At 38.9% G+C, this 22,125-nt stretch overlaps 6 protein-coding genes across 7 annotated transcripts in view; 1 reads left to right on the top strand and 5 right to left on the bottom strand.

Annotated features, from left to right (window-relative positions):
• LOC149690874 (uncharacterized) overlaps nt 1-6,958 on the bottom strand; it is a 158,868-nt gene extending 151,910 nt beyond the window's left edge. The window contains exons 1-4 of one of the 2 annotated variants that reach the window (XM_089870551.1): nt 6,812-6,958; nt 4,257-4,537; nt 3,732-4,045; nt 2,956-3,482 (exon numbers count right to left, since the gene is read on the bottom strand). In XM_089870551.1, coding sequence (XP_089726677.1) covers nt 2,956-3,063 — 108 coding nt within the window. In that variant the 5' untranslated portion in view covers nt 3,064-3,482; nt 3,732-4,045; nt 4,257-4,537; nt 6,812-6,958. Of the gene's footprint in view, nt 1-2,955; nt 3,483-3,731; nt 4,538-6,811 lie in introns of both variants that reach the window. The other variant, XM_089870550.1, reaches the window with a different exon arrangement.
• Dbp73D (putative ATP-dependent RNA helicase Dbp73D) lies at nt 4,750-6,796 on the top strand. The gene has a single exon (XM_089870659.1). It carries the CDS (start codon nt 4,930-4,932, stop codon nt 6,685-6,687), a length of 1,758 nt encoding a protein of 585 aa, XP_089726785.1. The 5' UTR covers nt 4,750-4,929; the 3' UTR covers nt 6,688-6,796.
• Nucleotides 6,959-7,149: 191 nt separating the features above from the next.
• LOC149690878 (uncharacterized) lies at nt 7,150-8,701 on the bottom strand. The gene is made up of 2 exons (XM_089870704.1): nt 8,201-8,701; nt 7,150-8,139 (listed from the first exon to the last, which is right to left on the bottom strand). Exons 1-2 carry the CDS (start codon nt 8,594-8,596, stop codon nt 7,249-7,251), a joined length of 1,287 nt encoding a protein of 428 aa, XP_089726830.1. The 5' UTR covers nt 8,597-8,701; the 3' UTR covers nt 7,150-7,248.
• A 135-nt stretch (nt 8,702-8,836) lies between these two features.
• LOC149690879 (uncharacterized) lies at nt 8,837-10,272 on the bottom strand. Its single transcript, XM_089870705.1, has 2 exons — nt 9,811-10,272; nt 8,837-9,748 (listed from the first exon to the last, which is right to left on the bottom strand). The coding sequence occupies exons 1-2, from the start codon at nt 10,204-10,206 to the stop codon at nt 8,858-8,860; spliced, it is 1,287 nt and encodes a 428-aa protein (XP_089726831.1). The 5' UTR covers nt 10,207-10,272; the 3' UTR covers nt 8,837-8,857.
• Nucleotides 10,273-10,463: 191 nt separating this feature from the next.
• Nucleotides 10,464-12,112, bottom strand: LOC149690880 (uncharacterized). The gene is made up of 2 exons (XM_089870836.1): nt 11,554-12,112; nt 10,464-11,487 (listed from the first exon to the last, which is right to left on the bottom strand). Exons 1-2 carry the CDS (start codon nt 11,962-11,964, stop codon nt 10,597-10,599), a joined length of 1,302 nt encoding a protein of 433 aa, XP_089726962.1. The 5' UTR covers nt 11,965-12,112; the 3' UTR covers nt 10,464-10,596.
• Nucleotides 12,113-17,011: 4,899 nt separating this feature from the next.
• LOC149690881 (locomotion-related protein Hikaru genki-like) overlaps nt 17,012-22,125 on the bottom strand; it is a 29,418-nt gene continuing 24,304 nt past the window's right edge. Inside the window, exons 4-10 of the mRNA XM_089870667.1 lie at nt 21,679-21,838; nt 20,891-21,039; nt 20,528-20,704; nt 20,210-20,386; nt 18,635-18,717; nt 18,432-18,519; nt 17,012-17,882 (exon numbers count right to left, since the gene is read on the bottom strand). Of these exons, the coding sequence (XP_089726793.1) occupies nt 17,689-17,882; nt 18,432-18,519; nt 18,635-18,717; nt 20,210-20,386; nt 20,528-20,704; nt 20,891-21,039; nt 21,679-21,838 (1,028 nt within the window). The 3' untranslated portion in view covers nt 17,012-17,688. The remainder of the gene's footprint in view (nt 17,883-18,431; nt 18,520-18,634; nt 18,718-20,209; nt 20,387-20,527; nt 20,705-20,890; nt 21,040-21,678; nt 21,839-22,125) is intronic.

Consider the following 22,125-nt stretch of genomic DNA (forward strand, 5'->3'; position numbering starts at 1 on the left):
TTTTATTTGAGCCCGGGCAATTTTTGGGGGTTAAAATATTTAGGGCCTAAATTTTGTTTAACATACTCGAGAGAATAGAGTAGATCTTCCCTCCCACACAAATCACAATAATTCGAGTCACGTGACACCCTTATTAAAAAAAAATAAAAACAATACCAAATTTGGTTTGTAATAAATTAAAAAAGGCAAGCAAATTATAGAACATATAGGGTGTAAATAAAGTATAAACATTAAATCCAAAAGCTACCCCATTGTCCTTGAAAACCCACGTTAAAGAGGGTGGATAGCTACCATTAAACCGTAATAAAATATCACTAAGATATATTTCCTCATAGAAAAACTTCCCTATTGTAAAAAAAGACGCCAGGTGTAATTACCAATGTTCCATAGTCTCGTGTTTTATTGTTAAGCCTCGGTTTCCAAGCGGAAACGGAAATTATAACTAACTAGTCCAACTTGACTCTACGTTCCAAGGCAGCCTGGCGAAAAACCCACGATATTTCCCCCATAGAATCAAATAATTCGTGGACAAGTACTAAAGGGATTAATCTATACAGTTGATCGTCAAAGTAATGACAAGGTGGAAAATTTGGGTGTCAAGATTAACAGGACGGTTGCCAAAAATATTTAAGAGTAAAAAGAAAACTTTCCATTTCATATGAAGCTGGCTAATTGACCAAGTATCCTACCCCTTTTCATCCATATTAGGTTGAGGGTGTCTGATCTCTCTCTCTCTTTACACATGGTAAACCACGCGGAACCTAAAAGATCTTGATGACTTCATGTCCAGTTATTCCTTAGCCCCTGGACCAATTAAGTACCCAAGCTAACCACCCCAAGGACAAAGAACTGGGAGGTTCATTGTGTTTTTTAAAACGTAATAATACGGTTATTGAGCCAACGACAACTAATAATAACAACACTTTACTTCAATCAAGGAACTTCTAAAACTAAACCAAAATAAAGAACATCGGGGAAGGGAGGAGGGAGAAGGCTATTAAACTAATTTGAGATTAAATTAAAAGGATACCACGTGAATTTTCTTGGAATTATATAAAATTAAAAAATTAAACCTTGAAAAATATATATCTTAGGGACCAATAAACTATAGACTCGCGATTGGCATATTAATAAAACATATTTGACATCTAAAAAACCTAAAAGATGAAATAAAAAAAAAAGAAATTGCAATTTCTTAATTGGTCCCGCCCATACCAGAATAAAAAAAAATAACCTGAGATTTCAGGTAGATGGGAGATTGATTCTACGCTACGGAATGATATAAACCGGTCATTTAAAAATTAGAATTTAAATTCTATAGCTAAACAGTTGGTGTAATTGATCTATTTTACCTTCACCAGAACATTTCAACATACAAAAGTCAATACACGAATTAACAACGGACATTACTAAACAGTTAAAACACAGTTTAGGTTGTTATTAAATTAAACTAAACTAAATTTAATTAAACGCCAATAAATAAATATTAAACAAAACACCTATTTCAAAAGAAAAAAAAATCACAGACGAGTTAGGCCTAAGGCTAGATCGACGGGGGGGAGGAAAAAAGGGGAGGGGGCCGGAATTTCTATCCAATATTAAAATAATTTTTTTTTCTAAAGATATACTTAAAAAAGTTGGTATATATATTATAAAACAGGTTGAGGAGGGAGGGCTAGGCCCTATAGGCCCATAAGATGTGACCTTCAAGATTCCCTCTCGGCCTTGCTACCCCCCCCTTAAAGAAAAATCAGCCTCCCCCTCAAATAAATAAATGACCCCAGTCAGTCTTAAGAGTATATATAGAGGGCAAAGAAAAAAGCTAAAAAAAACCTGCAAAGGCAGTGCCCTTAAAAGTCTCAAATTGCATGACAGAAAACAAAACAGTAAAAAAATTACCAGAAAATCTCTTAACCCCCCCCCCTGTATCTATGATCTCCAATCTCCATCCTGCCATAGCAATGGTACTTACAACTAGTCTAACAAGATGCCAATTACTTCACTCGGGGGACAATTTTGTTGTAGACATGTCAACATTTTAATTTGGACACATTTCTAACCTCCCTCCTTCCATTTCACGAGAGCAAAAGTTTACCTTTAAAGGACTTGTTTATGCAATTACAAAAATAAAACCATAAACAAGATAACCAATTAATTTAAAAGAGATAACGGGGTATGGTTTCGTAATTGGGGTTCAAAATGGTTCGAGGAATGAACAGATTGGTGCCATCCATGTCTATCACCATAAAAACCCATAACACGGTTGTTTACCCTATGGGAAACGTCTGGAGACGCAGGAGGATGGGGATGGGGAGAAGAAGCCATCTTCGTCGCGATAATTAATAAACTGGATTGATTTGATTATTTTTGGGGGGATTCGTTACGTCTGCCTTCTGGCACCGGAGTGAAATTAGTTACGCGTTAGAAATAGGCTTAGCTAAGCATGGCACGGGGGGGGGCGATCTTCAAGGTCAAAAAAGTCGATTTTCTCTACAAAATCTTTAGGTTTACCACCTCTCTCCCCCCTCCTCCTATCTCTATTTCGAAGGAGTCAGTGAGTTGGGTGTCACGGAGTTTTTTTTTCATTTCTGGCGTAGAAAACTAAATATCGCCCTTAGGCACCCCATAAGAACAACCCACGGATCGCTTTCGAGACTTTTCGACGAGTTAGGGCTCTCCTAATTACATAGAGAATTTCAAATTATTTTATTTTCTTTCTGCCCCTTATGGTGGATGAAAAATATCCCTACTGGATTGGTACTGCGGCCAAAAGACAGGTTTAGGCCTATTTTCGATGCCAGACGAGTCAAAATATCAATACGAAATTAATCTTCACCTATTGACAGTCAGTCAATTTCCAAAGCCTACTTGAGGCATAAACATAATTTATTACGCGCCTGTTGATTAAGCCTATTTTTGCGAATACCCCAAAATATAAACAAAAACAGTACTCACATCGCAAATCCTTAATTCCGAGCAAGATTCTTGTCCTCCTTTCAATTTAAATCCCCAGGGCGATCCACCTTTCAATACTACTTCGATACTCTCCAATCGCGATCCCATAGTGGCGAATATTCGACTACTTTTCGCCTATTTTCACTTGACCGAGGCTTAGCTTCGTATTTTTCATCGCGAGTTCACATTTTTTTTTCGTTCCTTCCCGCGACTGACGTTACGTTACGAGTTAGTCCCGTTGATTTAACTTCTTCGGTAAACAGATAACCTCAAATTCTTGTATAAAACGATTTTTCTTGTTATTCCAAAAAACGAGAGAGTGGTAAAATATTCCTTGGCAGTAAAACTGGTTCCGCGCTTCTTAACAGTTGGTTCGAGCTTTTTGAAAAGAGCTCCACGGGCCGGGCCACGGCTTCCGACACGTGCGACTAGCGGGAAACCGCCTCCACTGATAAACCGCGCCGCCAATACCAGACGAATTTTCTTGTCGACCGGCAACTAGCGGCATTGTACGGGAAACGCCCAAACTAAAAATTAAACGAAAAACTTTAAACATTTATTAAATAGGCTTAAAAATCAAGAAATATTGTAACGTATGTTTGTACGTAATAAAAATAAATATATTTAAAGATATAAATATATATAATTATTATCAGGGTTAATACAACTTTTCTAAAACTGATTTCCACTTTTTTCCACATGTTTCCCTGAGTTTTCCCAGACATGTAGTAATAACTACGGTGACAAAAACACATCATAATAAAAAGGGTACTTACATTTTAAGGACGATCGAATCCAAAGATGGTGAAAAATGTCACAAACACGATGCTAGACTATGACGCGGAAAGTTCACAAAACTAAACTTGTTGTTAAAAACTAATCCGCGACGCGACTTATTTTCTGAACATTTTAGGAAACCGATTGACGCGTTTTGACCTTCAATAGAAAGTTCACAATCGACAGTTTGTAGGTTTCCCAGCACCTTCCAGGTACGACAGTAATAAGCTTGACCCCTCGTTGGTCGGCCTCTAGCTGCTCCACCGGTGTCTTGGAGAAAACAATGCTCAAAGGTGACATCATGATGACTCGACTTCCAGATGCGTGGGCGTTATAGGGAAAGGGACTATAGGACGCTGCCCTTTGACATGCGTGGGCGTTATAGGGAAAGGGACTATAGGACGCTGCCCTTTGACCTGCGCGCGCAACATTTTGGCTTTGGCCTGACAGCTGGGAGAAGGACTATAGGACGCAGGCGCTCTGACCTTGAAGTTTGCTTATTCGCGCGCCAACTATGTACTCACCCACTATTTTCGGTATCCCGATGAACTCGTAGACAATCGTAACTCGCGCACCACAAAAGTCAAAGTTCACGAAAAGTTCACGCAACCCGATATAAAAATACCGTGAAAAACCAACGCGTTTGGGAACCACAGTGACGTCAGTAATGTTTGGTTCCCGCGACCCTCCGTGCAGCTCGGTTGTGCACTAGACCGCGTAAACCTTGATCCCTCGCTGATATGGCCAAACGTGACCCTTCGAAGTAATTTCCATCGTGACGTCATTCAGTCAGAAAAAAAGCGACCTAAAATTAAAATAAATTCCTTGATTTTAGCTAAACTTCAAAATAATATTTACATTACAGTAAAATTAAACACGCTAATCCCTGATTTCCCCAAATTTCTAAAAAATCCCTGAGTTTTCCCTGACCTGCGTTTTTTATTATTTCCCCGAGTTTTCCAGGTTTGTATGAACCCTGATCATTTTTTTTTCTTGATTGGAAACTCGAGCGTCCTCTATGGCGAACTCTTTAACTATAGCTAAGCCTAAACACGTGGTTGCTGAACCGCGATAAACAAGTTTTGCTATTCTGAAACGTTTTTAATTAATTTTAATCGCAGTAATTTTAATTAAAAATACGGTTGTGTATAAATCTATCAATCTTCAATCCCCAATTTTCAGTAAAGTGTATTAGCCATGGAAAGTGACGGAGAATCATCCAGCAGCGATTACGGTAGCAATATTGAGATTAATTCTGATGATAATCAAGAAATTGGGGAAGAAAATGAAGAACATCGGGACGAAAATGAGCCTAAGAATGACGAAAATCTCTTTGAAATCCTTGGAAGCGTTAAAACTGAAGTAAAACCCAAAGTAGAAAGGGTTTTACCAAGTTGGCTGGCAAATCCCACCGTAATCAGTACAGATTTAAACCAAATTGAGGATCAACAGGATTTTGAAGGTTTAGACGATTTCCTAATTAATCTCTTAACCTCAAACAAAATCCAGGGATACTTTCCAGTTCAACGCGTGGTAATTCCATATCTACTTAAGTCAATTTCAAGTTCCCTTTACCGTAAACCCTCCGATATTTGCGTCTCCGCTCCTACCGGTAGCGGGAAAACCCTAGCTTACGTTTTACCAGTGGTACAAGCTTTAAACGATCGCGTCGCTTGCAAAATCAGAGCCCTGGTTGTAATACCAGTTAAAGAATTATCGAAACAAATCTACCAAGTTTTTAAAACGTACACAAAGGGAACTAACTTAAAAGTTGGTATGATCGGAGGAAAAAACTTCCAGGATGAACAGAAAACCCTTTTTGATAAATACGGAGCTTCAAATTACGATATTATAATCACAACTCCCAGTAGATTAGTCGATCACATTTGTAACACGCGTGGTTTCTCACTAAAAGACCTGAGGTTCCTAATTATCGATGAAGCTGATCGTATGATGGAAGATATGGAACATAATTGGCTACAGTTTGTCGAAAGAGCCGTTTACGGAGATTCTAACGATTCTTGTTTATGCGGAATGGAAAATCCATTTAAAAGAATCAGAAGCAATGTTATAACTCCGTGCATCTTAGGAAGTCTATCAATTCCCTGTCAGAAATTGCTTTTCTCCGCTACATTGAGCCATGATCCTTATAAACTGCAGAAACTGTCACTGTTTAACCCTAAACTCTTCACGACAATCGGAGCTACAACTAATCAAGATGGAGTGGCTAATACCAAACAAACTGGGGATTTTACCGGACGTTACCGAACCCCCGAAGAACTGAAAGAACACATAGTAATTTGTGATGAGAATATAAAACCACTGGTTGTTTGGTTCATGTTGAACCGTTTTGAATTTAAGAATGTCCTATGTTTCACGGATTCAACGGAAAGCACGAGTAGATTGTGTCTTTTCTTAGAGAAAATGGGGGACACAAAAGTTGGCAAGATCACCTCTCTAATGCAGCCCGATGTTCGTGATAAAACATTTAAAAGATTCGCCAACAGAGAAATAGATATTGTTGTTTGTACAGATAGAATGGCCAGAGGAATTGATTTCGAAAACGTTGATTACGTTTTTAATTACGATAGACCAAAGTATCCCGAGACCTACATTCACAGAATTGGGCGTACAGCCAGAGCAGGGAAAAATGGAACAGCTATTACTATCATTGCTTCAAGAATGGAATTGAATTTCTTTAAAAGATTGGTTAAAAGTATTGATAAGGATGAAATTCCCCAGCTATTATTGCCCTATGAAGAAATTAAGGAACTTTTAGATCGTTACCAAGAAGCCTTGAAAGAAGTTACGAAAACAGTTCAAGAAGCTGACAAGAAGAAAACCCTAAAAAGGAATCCATACGCGCTGAAAAGAATGAAATTATCCAAAAGACAACTTCTACTCGCGGTTAGGCAACAAAGACAACAGAAAAAATTAGCTAAATCTAAAAAATAATTACTAATTTATAAACCCTAGATACTAATTCATGAAATTTATCTTCTAATCGTAACAAGAACTAATTTTTTTGTAATTTTTCTGGAAATATTAAACAATTTCACTTAAATATTACGTTTCTTACCTCCATTCAGCTTCAAAATACTAATAATCAACATTAAACTTAAGATTAATTACGATTTAAACCCGAAACTCGAACTTTATCGCGTTGGGCTTAGTAGCTGTCAGAAAATAGTTTGAAAAATAGGCTTAACATCGTCTCTCAATTAGTTGCGGGGGACAGACTGAAGCCACGTGACCCCAAGTCTAGCTTCGTTGCTATGACACCAGAAAAAAGGTGTATTACGATTGGCTGTCACTGGATATGGCACAAATGCGTCTAAATCATGAAAATTCTATCATTCTGCTACGGATTCTGATTAAAATAATTAAGAATATTAAACGGGCTAAGCTAGACAATAGTTCTTAGCATCAAAATTCATATAAAATTCATTTCAGTACAAAAATTGTATTTTAAATTTTAAAATTATGGAAAATAACAGAAGTAAATTACAGTGCAATTTAAAACACATAAGGGATAAGCCTATACTTGGAAATTTTACAATATTCTTGCCAATATTTCCCATACTTTTCCCTACATTTTTTCTCATCCCTGAAGCTACGATGTATTAATAAACACATGGTAAAAATAGTCACGCTGTAAGGGATAAAACTAGCGGTTTTAACTGGTATAGCCATCACCAAATGCGTCAAAACCTCACAAACATAGTTAGGATGGTGGGTCCAACCCCAAAACCCAGAGGCTAACAAGACATTAGTTCTCTGCTTGCCCTTTTCGTCCACGTACCTGGCATTTATGACCTTAGCTGGCTTCCCCCAAACCGTACAATCACCCGAGGTCGCTCTAGCGTTTAACCTTTGGTTGTCAATTCCTAGGCCCACAACATTTAACAAAACACCAATTGACAATATAAACAGGAACTCAACAATTGTTAAATTTGTTTCTGATTCAACCTGATACGCGCTGTTAAGTATATAAAAGATGGGCAGGAAACCACCGCCTCCGTAACATAAGTACCATCCTGCTCGATCCACAAACATATCAATTGTTTGACAATATCCCGACTCCCACCAAAAATGTCGACTAATATAAACCAGTTGAAGTATTGAGCTCGCGGACATGGCAAAACTAAACCCCCTGTGGTCGATCTGGGCCTTCCAAGTAATTAAAACTAAAATTAACCACGCCATCATACCAAAACGCGAGACGCAATAGAGTTTAATGTCCAACCAACGACCCAAACGGGGGTACAGTTCCATACCCCAGTAGAAATCAAAAATAGGATTTCCTGATGAGCCGTGTTCACCTTGGGACGGTGCTACAAGACCCTTGATGTACAGGAAAGCACTGACCAAGTAGAAGAACACAATCAGGGTTCCGGTTAACGGTACCTTCGGTTCAACATATCAGTTACATTTCTAATAAATTAAACTTCGGCTTTGTACAACGTACCAGTTTCTTGTACCAATAATAGGCATTCACCAAATTGAATTGAAAAGCAACAGCGGCCAATACCAAACCCAACAAAAAATATCGGAAACTATTGTGCCTGTATTCGGCGCGAAAACCATTCCTGGTACGTGGTCCCAAGTAACGTTGTCCGCCTAATATCATCATGGATAACGCAGCGCAAATAGAAAAGATTGTAACGGCTAACCAAGTTTCTTTGTCACCAACACCGACCGCCATCCAAGCCTCACAGATAAAATCCACCGGATTTGTAGTTGAAATTATGGATAAATCACTACCGTTATTGACCACTAAATGCACCACGAAGACGATCATATTAGGAATAATGGTCATCAGTAAAATTGGGACCAAAATCCTCTCGAATACATAGCGAAGCATCTTGGAGATAGACCAAGTCTTAACAAGATGAGGAACAATTTTAAATATTTTAAGAGTAGAGTGTATCTAAGAAGTCGGTGGTAGACGTTAGTTATCAGGGTCACATGGAACCCTTGAAAAATTATCGTCTCAAGGACAACGAAGAAGATAAAGTTGAAAAAAATATTCCTCAACAAAAAAAAAAAAGAACTGTCAAGATAAAGCTGTTACATAATTCACCAATTTAGTTAGATAACATGAACGAACATTTATTGTTTAATATTAAAACAAAAATGGTATCAATTGGTACTTTGAGACCTTACAATACTGTTCCCAGTATTTCCCATACTTTTCCCGACATTTTTTCTCGTCTCTAAAGCTGCGATGGATAACTAATACTACCAAAAATATGACGTAACTATATGGTAAAATACTCATGTTCTTAATGGGTAAATTCATTGCCAGGTCTGCAAGTAACTCGACGATGTAATTAGGATGGTGCGTCATTCCCCAGAATCCAGATGCCAACAATACGTTGGTCTTTTCCTTACCACTATCATCTAAATATTTGGCGTTAATTACTTTGGCTGGTTTCCCCCAAATGGTACATTTACCATTAGTTTCTCTAGCAACTAATCTCTGGTAATCAACCCAGTAAGTCATGAAAATCATGACTAGTCCAAAGATAGTAATCCCTAAGAATTCGTTTAAGGTTAATTGGGTGTTATTTTCGACTTGGTACGCGTTATTAATGATAAAGAACTCTGGCATGAATCCCCCGCCACCAAAACATAAGTACCAACCGGCTCGATCTACAATTATATCGATTGTCCTAGTATAGCCATCTTCCCACCAATAAAACTTGCCGATATAAACAATTTGTAGAATCGAGGATGACGCCATAGCGTAACTAAAACCGCGGTACTCTTGTTGAGCCTTCCAAGTAATTAAAACTAAAATTAACCATGCCATTATCCCGAAACGCGAGACGGAATAGAGTTTAATGTCCAACCATCGACCCAAACGTGGATACAGTTCCAAACCCCAGTAGTAATCGAAAATAGGATTTCCAGATGAGCCGTGTTCGCCTTTGGAAGGTGCCACAAGACCTTTGACATACAGGAAAACACTGACCAAGAAGAAGAAGGCGATCAAGGTTCCCGTTAAGGGTACCTTGGTTTCAAAATACCAATTAATTTTTTTGAGTAATTCAACTTTGAATACGAAAAACGTACCAGCTTCTTGTACCAATAATAACCATCCACCAAGTCCAACTGAAAAGCAACAGCGGCCACCAACAAAGTCAACAAATAATACCGGAAACCATTATTCCTATATTCCGGGGCGAAACCATTTCTGGTCCGTGGTCCCAAGAAACGTTGTCCCCCTAATGACGTCATGGATAGAGCTGACCAAATAGCGAAGATTATAACGGCTAACCAGGTCTCTTTGTCGCCGACTCCGACCGCCATCCAAGCCTCACGTATAAAGTCCACCGCATTTGCGGATGAAATAGCTGATAAATCACTACGGTAATTTACTACTAAATGCACCATACAGACGGTTATACTGGGAACAGTAGCCATCAACAAAATCGGGGCTAAAACCCTCTCAAATACGTAACGAAGCATGTTATTATGGACAAACCGAGTCTTACGACTCTCGAGGAAGTTTTGCGTTAGGTGTTAGGCACGACCAAGAAATTCTAAGGAGCGTTAGGGACCGCTTGTGATAACAAATTTCTCCAATCCACCTCCCACGATTTTATTAGAAGGCCAATTACGTTGCAAACGAGACTGAGGCGAAAATATATATATTCCAATTCAATGTAACCGAAGACTATAGAGGAGAGGTACAAGAAGGGTCTTACCGCCTTTGGCCATACTGAAAGGACATTAAGTCAATTAATCTCAATTGGAACACTATCAGTTGAGAGGTCTATCTTTAAGATAGACATGTAATTTTTTTTTTAAAAATAACAAGTACAAAGTCCGGTGGCGCTTACGCTTTTATTATATGTATCAGAATATGTACGGGATCATCCTGTACTTTGAAACTTTACAATATTCATCCCAATCTTTACCGTATTTCTCCTTACACTTTTGGTCATCCCTGAATGACCGGTGCACCAACAAAATGGTCAAGAAAACCACGTAAACAAAAGGAATGACACTAACAAACATCGAAGGTACTGCCCATAAAAACGCGGCCAGTATTTCAAAAAAGTAATTCAAATGTCGACTCGTACCCCAAAAACCAGATGCTAGCAATACAGATTTTCTTTTATCACCTTTATGGTCTAAATAAGTCGCGTGGATGACCTTGGCTGGTTTGCCCCATAAGGTACACTTGCCATTGGTGGCTCTGCATAACTGTCTCTGATAATCGGACCAGTAATTCAATCCTACCAATAAGGATCCGAGCGACATGATAAGAATGAATTGAGCACGCGTAAGTAATGGCGCATTCTCGACCATATAGACGCTGGTCAAGGTGTAGACCACAGGTACGAAGGTTAAGCAACCGAAACAAATATAATAACCAGCGCGATCGACGAAAATGTCAATGGACTTCATGTAACCGTCCTCCCACCAGTAAAATTTAGCCAAGTAGACGCTCTGCAAGATCGCGGTGGCTGACATGGCGTAATTCCAACCGCTACGTTCGATTTGTGCCTTCCAAGCGATTAACACGATAAGCTGCCACATCATAAGGCCAACTCGACTGTTCGTCCATAACTTTACGTCAAAGTAACGTCCAAAACGAGGGTAGAGTTCCAGCCCCCAGTAAAAATCGAAAATGGGGTTTCCGGAAGAACCATGCGGTCCGGGGGAAGGTGAAACTTTGCCTTTGACGAATAAAACCAAACAAAATGCGAGACCAAATATCATCATGGATCCTATGAAGTTGACCTTTTATAAGAAAATAAATAAATTTCTCAAACAATTCATTCGGGAATAAATGGAAAACAAACGTACAAATTTCTGGTAGCAGTACCACGCGGGTATGACGTCATAATAGGCCAAAACGGTATACAAGCCAACGGTAATCAAGTAATAGCGGAACCCGCTATGCTCGTACTCTGGTTTAAAACCGGTATCGGTCGGAGGACCGAAATATTTCTCACCTCCCAGGAACAAAATGGATAGGGCAGCCCAGGTGGACAATGTCGCAATCGCCAACCATACTTGATAATCTAATAGATTAATAGTCCTTAACGCGTCTTGCAGAAACAACACCGGATCTCGCTTAATTAAAACGGAGATGTCGCTTTTGTAATTAACGACTAAATGAGGAATGCAAAGCAACAAAACCGGAATAACTGTCATTAAAATTAACGGGACTAAAGTGTGATGAAACATCATCTGGAAAAACGATGGTCGCGACATGTTGAAAAATAAGTATTTAGTAAAAATTAAGATGGACTTCTAGTACGTCATTTCATTAAGGCGGATAGATTATCTTTGGTAGAGAACTTCAACGAGGAAAAGTTACAAAATGAAGAGTCTGCTTTTTTTCAGAAGTTGATAAGCCCGATGTTATCTCTAATTGCCTAAAAGAATGTAATGGAAATTTGAAGGCAACGCGAGGAAAACTTTGAGAAAACATATTTCTACCGAGACCTTGAAACCAACTGCGTGAGCCTATCTCTCTCTCATTTCCTTTCAATCAACGAAGTTGTTCACTTTACAACTACGCTCTGTTCGTTAAATTTGATTTAACGAAGCGATGTTAGGGGTAGTTAGAAAAACAAGGTAGAGAGGCCTTTAGATAAACACCCCTCTGATAGCGTTGACACCAATGAATTAATTACGAGAAACACTATACGATAAGGTCCTTGAACTTGGCCAAAAACAAGTAAGAGAAAAATATCACGACGTAACTTTTAATCAGCTCGAAGTATACTATACTAAAGCGGCCTACAACGGACCTAAAACGAAACTCGCTTCTTGTGGAGCAAATAGGACGTATCTTTCTTAAGCGTTCCAAGATTCTATTGGACAAGAACGGTCAGCGGAGTAAAATCGACGGAGAGAAATTGTCAATTGAAGGCGAGGGAAGAAAGTTGGAAAAGAGAGATGTTGACATTTTCAGTCGCCTGAACCGAGGGTATGCGGCGAGCGAGCAAGCGCTAGAAAAAGATTCGAAATCTAGAAATATCCGACGACGCGTGAAAAAGGGGTTTGGAATGGGAATTTGTGACATTTTTGGACGTCGTACAAGGGGTACGGATATCCGAAAGAAAAAAGAAAACTCCGTAAGAGACATTCTTACAATTCCTAGCGAACGAGTTCCTACAAAACTGCAAACGTCTTATTCCTTATCAAAAATGCCATTTTTTCCTGAACGTGTTACGCTTGGCGAGAACGAATTAGCCCCAGAAAGCGTAAACATAAATAAATAAATAAATAAAAATCCGAATAAGTTGTTGACATAAATAGACCTTCCTTAAAAATCGAAATATCTCAGGCTCCGATTGATCTAAGCTCAAGAACTCGGTACCGTTGGACAGAGGACAATTTGACCCATCAAACCCCCAAAGCGTTTGAGCTTAGCTTGCAAACTTTCAGAGTTCTCGTGTCCTAAAGTTAGTCTATATTTCATCAAAGTTCGGGTAATTATTCGCCTTACGTTCGCAGCAGGTACATACATCAATTACAAGGAGGGGACTCAATAAAAACATGGTTAGCCAATTAAGAGCTCATTTTAAGAAAGTAATGAATCCAAAAAAAAGGAAAAAGCTTATTATCATCTCAATTTGTTAATATGACTTTAAGTTGAAGGATCGTCCATTAAGCCAGGTTTGAAAAAAAAAATCCCCCCATCCTTTGGGATTGAACGAGATAACTTTAAAGCGCTCTTAACGGTAAAGAAGGCATCGTCAAGCTATGGCCTTAAAGCCAAGTTGACTTGACCCCCGAGTTACGTCAGGGGCAACTAGGCAAAGATAGATGGTTTTTGGGTCCAGCGAACGCAGACCCCCTACTTTAAGTACAAAATGACACTATTAAAAGAAGTTTTTATAGCTTTAGATCGCTGCTGGTACCCCCCCCCCCCCCGAGATGGACATAACTGGAAGTTGGGATATTAAAAGATGGTAAACTTCCCAACTCAATCTCAACTCCGCGGCGTCGGAACCTAATCTCACTTCAAGTTACGAACTTCGAGGATAGACACTTTAAAAAAAGGGATCCTTAAAAGGAAGAAGTGGGCCCAAGCTACTCGGAAGATAAACGACTCAATTTTAATTAATGGCCCGTGTCCAGTGACGCTAGAGATATCCTCCTCTCTCTCTCTCTCTCGGTTCCCATCCCGTTTTAAAGGTGTAAGAAACAACTACAACCCGTTCACCTTATTAAAGTCAATAGGTACAAAGTTACTACCTACTCCCACGTACCTAGACTGAGTTTCTATTTCAACCCTATTACCTCGGTTAACGCGAACCTGTTTATATCTTCGACCTTACGTTACGTAAAGGGGAAGTATAATAATTTACCAGCCAAAAGTAAATTGAATATATATATAGACAGGAGATCGACTTGGTCTTAAAAAATGGCTTTAACCCAAAATAGCCAAAAGCGTAAGGTTCATTTCAGCCTAAGTTATAAGTATGTACCTTTAAATACCAAGGGTTAAGGTATTCAGCCTATGGAACTTTCCGAATGAACTAAGGGATATTTGCAATTTCGGGTTTGAATTGCCAAATGTCAGGAAAAGGCCGCGTGATAGAGAACCCAATCCGGTATATCGGAAAGCAATAAAAATTTAGACGTTCCCTATATTTTCACGCCACACTGCAATGTCAAACTAATCCTAAATCACATTACTTAAACCACATCCGTCGTTTTGATTAGAATTTTATGCAAATTACGTCGCTTCACCGGGGAAGAGGGGGGGGGGAAGGACCGAAGTATGATTCTGAATTCGTAGGATATTGGAGAGTAGGAAGAAAAAACGCGGCACCGAAATTTCCTACGAAGGGAATTATTAAAAAAAAATATATTTATATTAAAAGGGTTCCCATCAGAAATTTAATTAACTGTCCTGGCCAAAAATTAATCTCATTCATATTAGAAACAGCCAAGCCAAGGAGGCCGAACTAGTTTAAATGGTTTGACTCATATATTGCATATATATATATACATATATGTCTATCCAATTTCTAATATCAGGCACGGTATGCTGATTTTTGGCAATTCAAAATTAATTCCGGGAACTGACTCTTCGCTTTCGTAACGACAATTTTCAAAGAGGTTAAAGGTCAAAAACCTTCATTTGCGAGCGACATATCGACGGGGTTTCGAATGATATAACGCGACTAAAAGCCATTATTTTTCAATAACTTATAAATTTCGCACAATAATTTTAAACCCCCTTATATAGCAATATTTATTTTCGACTTACCCATAGTTCCTCGAGGTTCTTCGGACATCTCGGACGAGCGAGCGAATACTTGGGTAACTGGCAATCATTTCTCGCTAATTCTTATACTTCTGCTATAAATTAATAAATAAAATAAACTTAAATAAAAATAATAACAAAACCTTATTACTAAAAACTATAAGATTAAATTATCACCCACGTGACGCGAGAAAATTCCCAAGAAATTAAACACACACACCATTTTAGAATTTTCCAGAAACTATATATAACTACTTCCCCGAATTACCCAGATTTTTCCAGGACCGATCGAACCCCGAGACTTCCGCGGAAGTTGCTCTTTAAATCCCAAACTTAGATTGTTAGTAATACGAGTGCTTTTCTTAACTGGAAATGAGTGCCTTTGAAGAGTGCGTGGCGTGTTAGGGGGGGGGGGGGTTATGCCCATAGAGGCAGGCGTTGGTCCGAAAAGTTTAACGGTCTGTTACTATCATTTCTTTTGGGCAACTTTTACGAGCCACTAAACTTAATTGACGCGAATCGAAATGGCCCAACCAATATGACGCAAAATTCGGGGTCGTAAAAATAGGGGACCCCTTTTCTTAAAGCCGCATTGTATCAAGGAATACTTGTACTGGCAATTGGGAGATGACATGGTTAAAGTGTACTTCCGGCTCCTATCAATCTAAATTATTCACAAAACCTTCCGGAAGTCAACTATTCTTCAACTTTAATTTCTGATGTCTTAAAAGTTTAAGTCTAAGTTTAAATAACCTTCAGGGATTTTTATTAAAAGAAAATTCAACTTAAAATCATGTAATCTCCGAGAAAAGCCGTAAGGAATTTTAAATATAGATGCTCGGACATAAAACCGAATATCCCTTTTACCATTTCATTTCTAGAGGGGTTTTCTCCAAAGGTGTCTAACACTTCCACATATATCCATAAAAATACATATGGAATTGAACGTTCTTAAATCTTAAAAGTTTCCAACCCCTCTTAAAGCGAGCACTCCATAATCAAATCTGGAATATTCTAGATGTTAAACCTCAAGGAGGACGAAATCCCCAAATCCTATTTTCACCGGAAGAAATTATTTTCTCTTCCAATTTCACCCATGACGGACTTCTTTAAAATTATCCCAAAACCTCGCTCCTTCGGATACCGAAAATAAGCTTTAGAGAGAGATGGCCTTCCGGAAGTGTACCACCACTCTTTACCTATCCTACACCCCTCTATTTCCTAGTAATTATTTTAATTAACCTCGTGAAACTAATTAAATTTTCATAATAATTAAACAACAAATGACAACAATCAAATAGAAGTATTCCTACCTCCCCCAAAAAAGAATGTTGTAAACCCTTACCTTTACGTCATTACCCAGAACACCTTGCGAAGAGTTTCAGTCTTTCCAGCAACCCTTCGGGATAGGATAACCTTACGCGAGGGTAAGGGATAGAGTATGGGGGGCTTCTGTTTTACCAGGAAAAAAATTGATGTGCGGCAATATATCTGAAAAGAGATACCTCCGATGTTAGCTCAATATTTTTCCAAAAAGACCTCTGGTCCCAAGTTTATCCAAGGGAGGGTTAGGGTTATAAAACACGTACGTAGCAAGAACAAAGAAAGATGGACCACCCTTCCCCTTCCCCCCTCGCCCCCCCCCGCTCTATAGAAAAGTCCAGGGGTATACGCCCCCCAATGATTTCTCAAAAAGCTTCTTTCAAAAACAGGTATTGTTTTTCCTTTTAGGCTAGCTGCCTTTGTAGTTTAATCGATTATTTTTAACCGGCTTGTTTTATAGTAGTAGAACCAGCTATCGCAATCTTGGAAGGCGTTGATTTAAACTCGTAGAAAATGGGGGGTATTTACCAATTTTGAGATTATGGCCGTGTATACACACCTGTCCAAATCCTCTACGGACCGGATATAACTTTTCCGGAAATGTGTTATAGGAAACAACGAGAGAGAGAGAGAGAGAGAGAGGGAGAGAGAGAAAAATGGGTTTGCAACTACGAACAATTATTTTCTAAAAATCGAGGGGGTATAGAGTAATAATTTTTTCTTTTCCTGCAGATTTTATTACAATACAAGAAAAACTGTAAAAACTGGGGATTGTTTGGATATGGTTTCCAATTGGATTATTGTTTTTTTTCTTTTTCTTATTGAAATAAACAATTCTATCGCGAAGGGAATTGGAAAAAACCAAAGCCAATTAAGACTTTGAAGTTTTCAAAATTCAAATTAAATTTTTGAGATGTTTTTTGCAAAAGTAATAGTTAATTTCCACGGTAATCCTTACCTGTAGGAAGCCCTCTGGGATTGGTCCAATTCTCAAAATTAATTTAATTACAGTTACATCCCCCTTTCCTTAATTAGATTAATTAATTAATTAATTAATAAATCGAAAATTTACTATTTTTGCAATTTAGGCTTTTTTTTTGATAAATAGAAATTTTGATTTTTTTTTTCAGTAATTTATATTCACGCCTTAAATTAATAAAATCTTACGGTATTTTTTAATTTAATTTCAAAAGGTCATATTAAAGGTTAACCCTTTTAACCTTTGACCTTAATAGGAGGAGTCACGACTCTTTTTGTCTATTCTTACCGTTGAGAGTTTCTTTTGCGATCTCATTTTTGGTCCATGTCACAAATTAGTGTTCGAAATGTTTTATTTAGTCACATTCGCGCCGATTTCATCCTCATGACGTCACCACAATATCGGCGGCTCACGCGATTGGTCTACAATGGGGCAAAGGCCCTGACCAATGTCCAGAGGCTGAACATCTTAACCTGGGAGACCCCAACAGCCGGTACCGCGCGTTACAACCAACGTTCACAAATTCTCCGATATCATAGTGAAATTTTGTCGGTATCACGTGACCGTTGGCCGGTTCACCGGGGAATTCGCAAGCCGGTTTACCTGAAACGATTGAATTAAAGGTATTTTTATTTACAATAAAGACAGTGTTAATTAAATTTATACAATAATCAATATTTTTCCCGGCATATCGTTTGATTATTAATTAAATAAAAATATTTCGGTGGAAAAACGTGGCCCGGGCCAATGGGGAATTCCCCCCCAATTAGTGTTTTGGTAGAAGGTTTAATACCTTAATTTTAGTAGCTTGCCCGTACAATTAGCGAAGAACCTTCCATGGTGCGAGCAAAAATCAATAGAAGGGAGCCATAAAGCAAGCCCTCTCTTCGTTAATTTAATTAGTAAAACGTGCTAGTTACGAATCGCTTCGTCTCTAACCTACACCCCATTTCAGTCTCAATTTCCAAAATATGAGCCGCCGCGCGTACAACAACACCACCACCACCTAGCCCCCCCCCGCCCCCCAAGAACGCGTTAAATGCGCCCAAGAATCAGTCAGGTAAGCCTATCTTAAAGGGGGGGGGGGAATACTTCATTCGCTGAAAGGCATATCCTCGGTTCAATATTAAAGGGAGAATGAATTCAACTTACATATTGGTGGATTTTGACTCCATTCACCTTTATCATTGCAAACGGCTATAGGTTCCCCGACGATGATGTGACCAGCGGCGCAAGTGAACTGTTTAGAGCCAGAAAAAAAAAACGTAATTGCGATTAAAGATGGTACGCCGCGGTACAAGGGGCGGGATTGGTTGGTAAAAAGGTCGGCGGCGAGTCTTAGTCTCCTTCATTACCTGGACGTAATCCCCCGTAAGGTATCGTCCACTATCCAAGACTCTACCATTAGCTGGAGGCGCCGGTGACGGACACGTCATAGCTGCGAAGAAAAATTATACAACACAATTCAACCAGAGAACTCTAAGAATGGTTAACACATATGTTCAAATCAACACGAGTACAGGGTCAAATAACAACCCAAATCTATCTAAGCCTACTTATGTTAATTAAGGAAAATTTCAAGTCGTGTTTTCGCGACAAACAAATCTTTCATCGTCGTCATATCAAAACAACCTTCTAATTTTATGTAAAGTCAATTTTAGCTTTTCCAGGGAAGGCCTAATTCAACGCTAATTAGCGAAATTATCCCCCACAAGTACAAGTAGGTGTTTGAGTCCGGAATTAATCCATTGACCAATGAAGCTTAAAAATCCCAACACCTCACGCTAAAACTCGATATCCGGAAGGCAAAGATGTATCGAGAGGAAAGATAGTCGGATGAGAGGATCGCATCTTGATTATCAGGGATGGAAGAGGCTGAGAGAGAGAGGGAGAGAGGGAGAGGGAGAGGGAGAGAGAGAGAGAGGGAAGAGAGAGAGAGAGAGGGAAGAGAGAGAGAGAGAGGGAAGAGAGAGAGGAGAGGGGGGAGAAGGAGAGGAGAGAAATTGGAACGACCGGGATGGAACATTGCCTTAAGTCAAGACTGTTAAGTTGATTTGGTAAACACGTCACGGTTAATAACCCCCCTCTCACGACAGCTTATCTTAAAATCAATTCCAATTTGGTCCTGAGGGGAATCGCCCAAAGAGGCAAGTAGAATTTAGATACTTTGAAGTTAAGTTTCACTCCTGTAGATACGATGGTTTAGGGACGTCGACTAAAATCCTTAAATAATCCTTTTAAAGACGTAAATAAATTCACCTCTCAACCATCTCATTTTAAGGTAACTAACTTAACCGATAATTATCTTAAAAGGAATCGAAACTGAAAGGGATAATTTTTTTTTCTTCTCGTTCCCTAAATATATCGAAGTGCATCCGCATCTGGTCTATTATTGGCCTACTTAATTTCGTTGAAATTTTGGCTAAGGGGGGGGGGGAACTCGTGACAACTTGAACAGTTTGGGGTCTTCTTCCGGTTGAGGAGGAAACAAGATAGCTTGTGTACCGTAAAAGGACACCCGATGGCTTCGGAAGTAATTGACGGGGGGGGGAGGCGGAAAATAAAGGGGCTTTGATCTTAATTATTTGAGAATTGGTTTCCAATTACGTTTACAATGCAACCGGGGGGGGGGGGATTTTCCGGATGTAATTGGAAGAGTTACTAAACATCTTTCGGTAGTTTAAAAAAAATACTTAATCGTAACCCGATCTTTGACGAATTTAAATAAATCTTTAATGGATCAAATGATTTAAATTGTAATTACTTTGAAGATTTAATGGGAAAAAAGAAAACCGCTAAGCCTAAACGAATGAATGTTGATCGGTTCTCAATTGAAGATTAAAATCTATTTAACTAATTAATTAGTCTTCAAAGGGTTTCAATTTTACAGTTTGGAATTAAAAAATAATGTACAAGTACTGGTGACGTACCTTCGCATTTAGGTAGATCGTCCGACCACGTTTCGTTCTTTAAACACGTCACGTGACTAGGTCCGTCCATTTTGTAACCAGTCGGACAAGAAAAATGTATTTTGGCTCCGTAAGTTCGATTCCGCGAACTGACCCTCAAATGTAAGTCATCGGCGTTGATAACCGGACACTGAATAACTGGTTGTTAAAGAGACAAATTGAAATAATAGGTCAAAGGAGGTTAAATTGACCCCAAAAATAAGGTCCGCGTTCGATCTTAGATATATTTTCCTATTTCCGGTTAGTCAAGTTGTTCTTATAGGGATAAACTTGACTTACTTTGGCAAGAGGGGGGATCGGCTGACCATTGTCCAGACGCGATGCAAGATATCTCCTCGACACCAACTAAGATATAACCTTCGATACAAGCGAACCGGGCTTTACTGTGCAATTTCGTTCCTTCAACAGCCATAACGCGATTGCGATCCAGGGATTCGATTGGTGGACATTCAACGTCTGGTAAGAAAGAAGAAAGAAAAAACAAAACCATAGTAACAGGGTCGTTAGAGAAGTCAAAATGTATTTAATATGACTCCTTGAATAAAACGCCTCGTTAAATCTTTTACCATTTATTCCCCCCCCCTTTGGGTACTTTTATATTAAAAATTCATTATGAAACAGATTTAAAAAAAAAAATGGTACCTTTAACAAAAACTCGAATTTCATTGCTGAGTCCTCTTGGAGTTGTGCATGTAAACGTCCCCGAATCGTGTTCTTTCGCGTAATAAATTGATAGGCGGTATTTCCAGCTCCGTTCCTCGTTCGAAATGGCCCATCCACTCGGATATTGCCTGTAATCAACCGTTAAGGTTCAAATTGTAAGTACTAAAGTCGCAGTGACAAGTTTTCTTTTCTTTTATTTTATTTGGGGAGTTAAGATTTTGATCTTAAATGGGTTGTTGAGTCTTTCTATAAGCGGTGGTAACTAAAACACCAAATTGAGGCGTACTAAGCCGCTAAAAGACTACAAGATAAAAATACCTAAGAAATCAAATGAATTTAAACCTAGCGAACATCAGAAATTAATTTTATCTGTCATTTCCTCTTTGAAGATTAAACTAACCGATGATTTGATCGGGCATAAAATGAATTTCTTGGACTGTCACATTTATAGAGAGATTAAGCACCCTTACCAAATTTTTTTAGAGCAGTTAAACCAAACGAATTTCACTACAAATCAATCAAACCAAATGTTAAGTAACTCCGAACTCTACCGAGAAAGAAAAAGGTATTTTCATGATCTTTCCCGAAGCTTAATCTCTCTAGTAGGCTAAGGGAATGACTTCCTACGCTGGTATAGGCCGTGCGGGATTCTTATTTTAATTAAAAAACAGTCAAGAGAAGAAGAAAAGGGGGGGGGGGACATTTCAAGTTGAAATTCGATAAAGAAACGTTGAAAGAGTCGGGAAAGAAAAGAATTTAATCCGAACCTGTGTGTGGGAGTCCAAGACCATTCGGGGTTTCCATTTTGACGGTTGAACAAGCAGTCGAAATGCACGATACTCCCGGGTAAAATGACAACGTCCCCCAATTCAGTCACCCCGGCGTCCCCCGAGTCCAGATTGTACAAAATTGATGGCGGAGCTTGAACTGATAACAGAGACGAGAGAGAGAGAGAGAGAGAGAAAAGAAATTAAAAAATACTGATCCTTCTATATTGTTTTGTACATACTATAGGCCGCGCACTAATACTCAATAAGAAAGAAAGTAGGCCTGGCACGTGATGCTGCAAAGTCTCGTGAGGGGAGACAGGAAAAAAAAACATACCCGAGGGGAAGCTCACTCACTCACTCACTCACTCACTTCAATGATTAAACTTTGAGTATAGACGCGAGTGTTACGGACAAGTTTGATATTAAATTTTTTTTCCCCGCTAT

Source organism: Phalangium opilio, unplaced genomic scaffold, assembly GCF_054372755.1.
Source record: "Phalangium opilio isolate 3A_F unplaced genomic scaffold, DU_Popi_V2 ptg000031l_1, whole genome shotgun sequence".
Lineage (NCBI taxonomy): Eukaryota > Metazoa > Arthropoda > Arachnida > Opiliones > Phalangiidae > Phalangium > Phalangium opilio.

Excerpts from the sequence above, each read along its gene's own strand:
- Dbp73D (XM_089870659.1), top strand. The coding sequence starts at position 4,930 with ATGGAAAGTGACGGAGAATCATCCAGCAGCGATTACGGTAGCAATATT.
- LOC149690878 (XM_089870704.1), bottom strand. The coding sequence starts at position 8,596 with ATGCTTCGCTATGTATTCGAGAGGATTTTGGTCCCAATTTTACTGATG. Across the intron at positions 8,140-8,200 it reads ATTATTGGTACAAGAAACTG|GTACCGTTAACCGGAACCCT; the intron begins GTACGTTGTACA and ends GTTGAACCGAAG.
- LOC149690879 (XM_089870705.1), bottom strand. The coding sequence starts at position 10,206 with ATGCTTCGTTACGTATTTGAGAGGGTTTTAGCCCCGATTTTGTTGATG. Across the intron at positions 9,749-9,810 it reads ATTATTGGTACAAGAAGCTG|GTACCCTTAACGGGAACCTT; the intron begins GTACGTTTTTCG and ends TTTGAAACCAAG.
- LOC149690880 (XM_089870836.1), bottom strand. The coding sequence starts at position 11,964 with ATGTCGCGACCATCGTTTTTCCAGATGATGTTTCATCACACTTTAGTC. Across the intron at positions 11,488-11,553 it reads GGTACTGCTACCAGAAATTT|GTCAACTTCATAGGATCCAT; the intron begins GTACGTTTGTTT and ends TTCTTATAAAAG.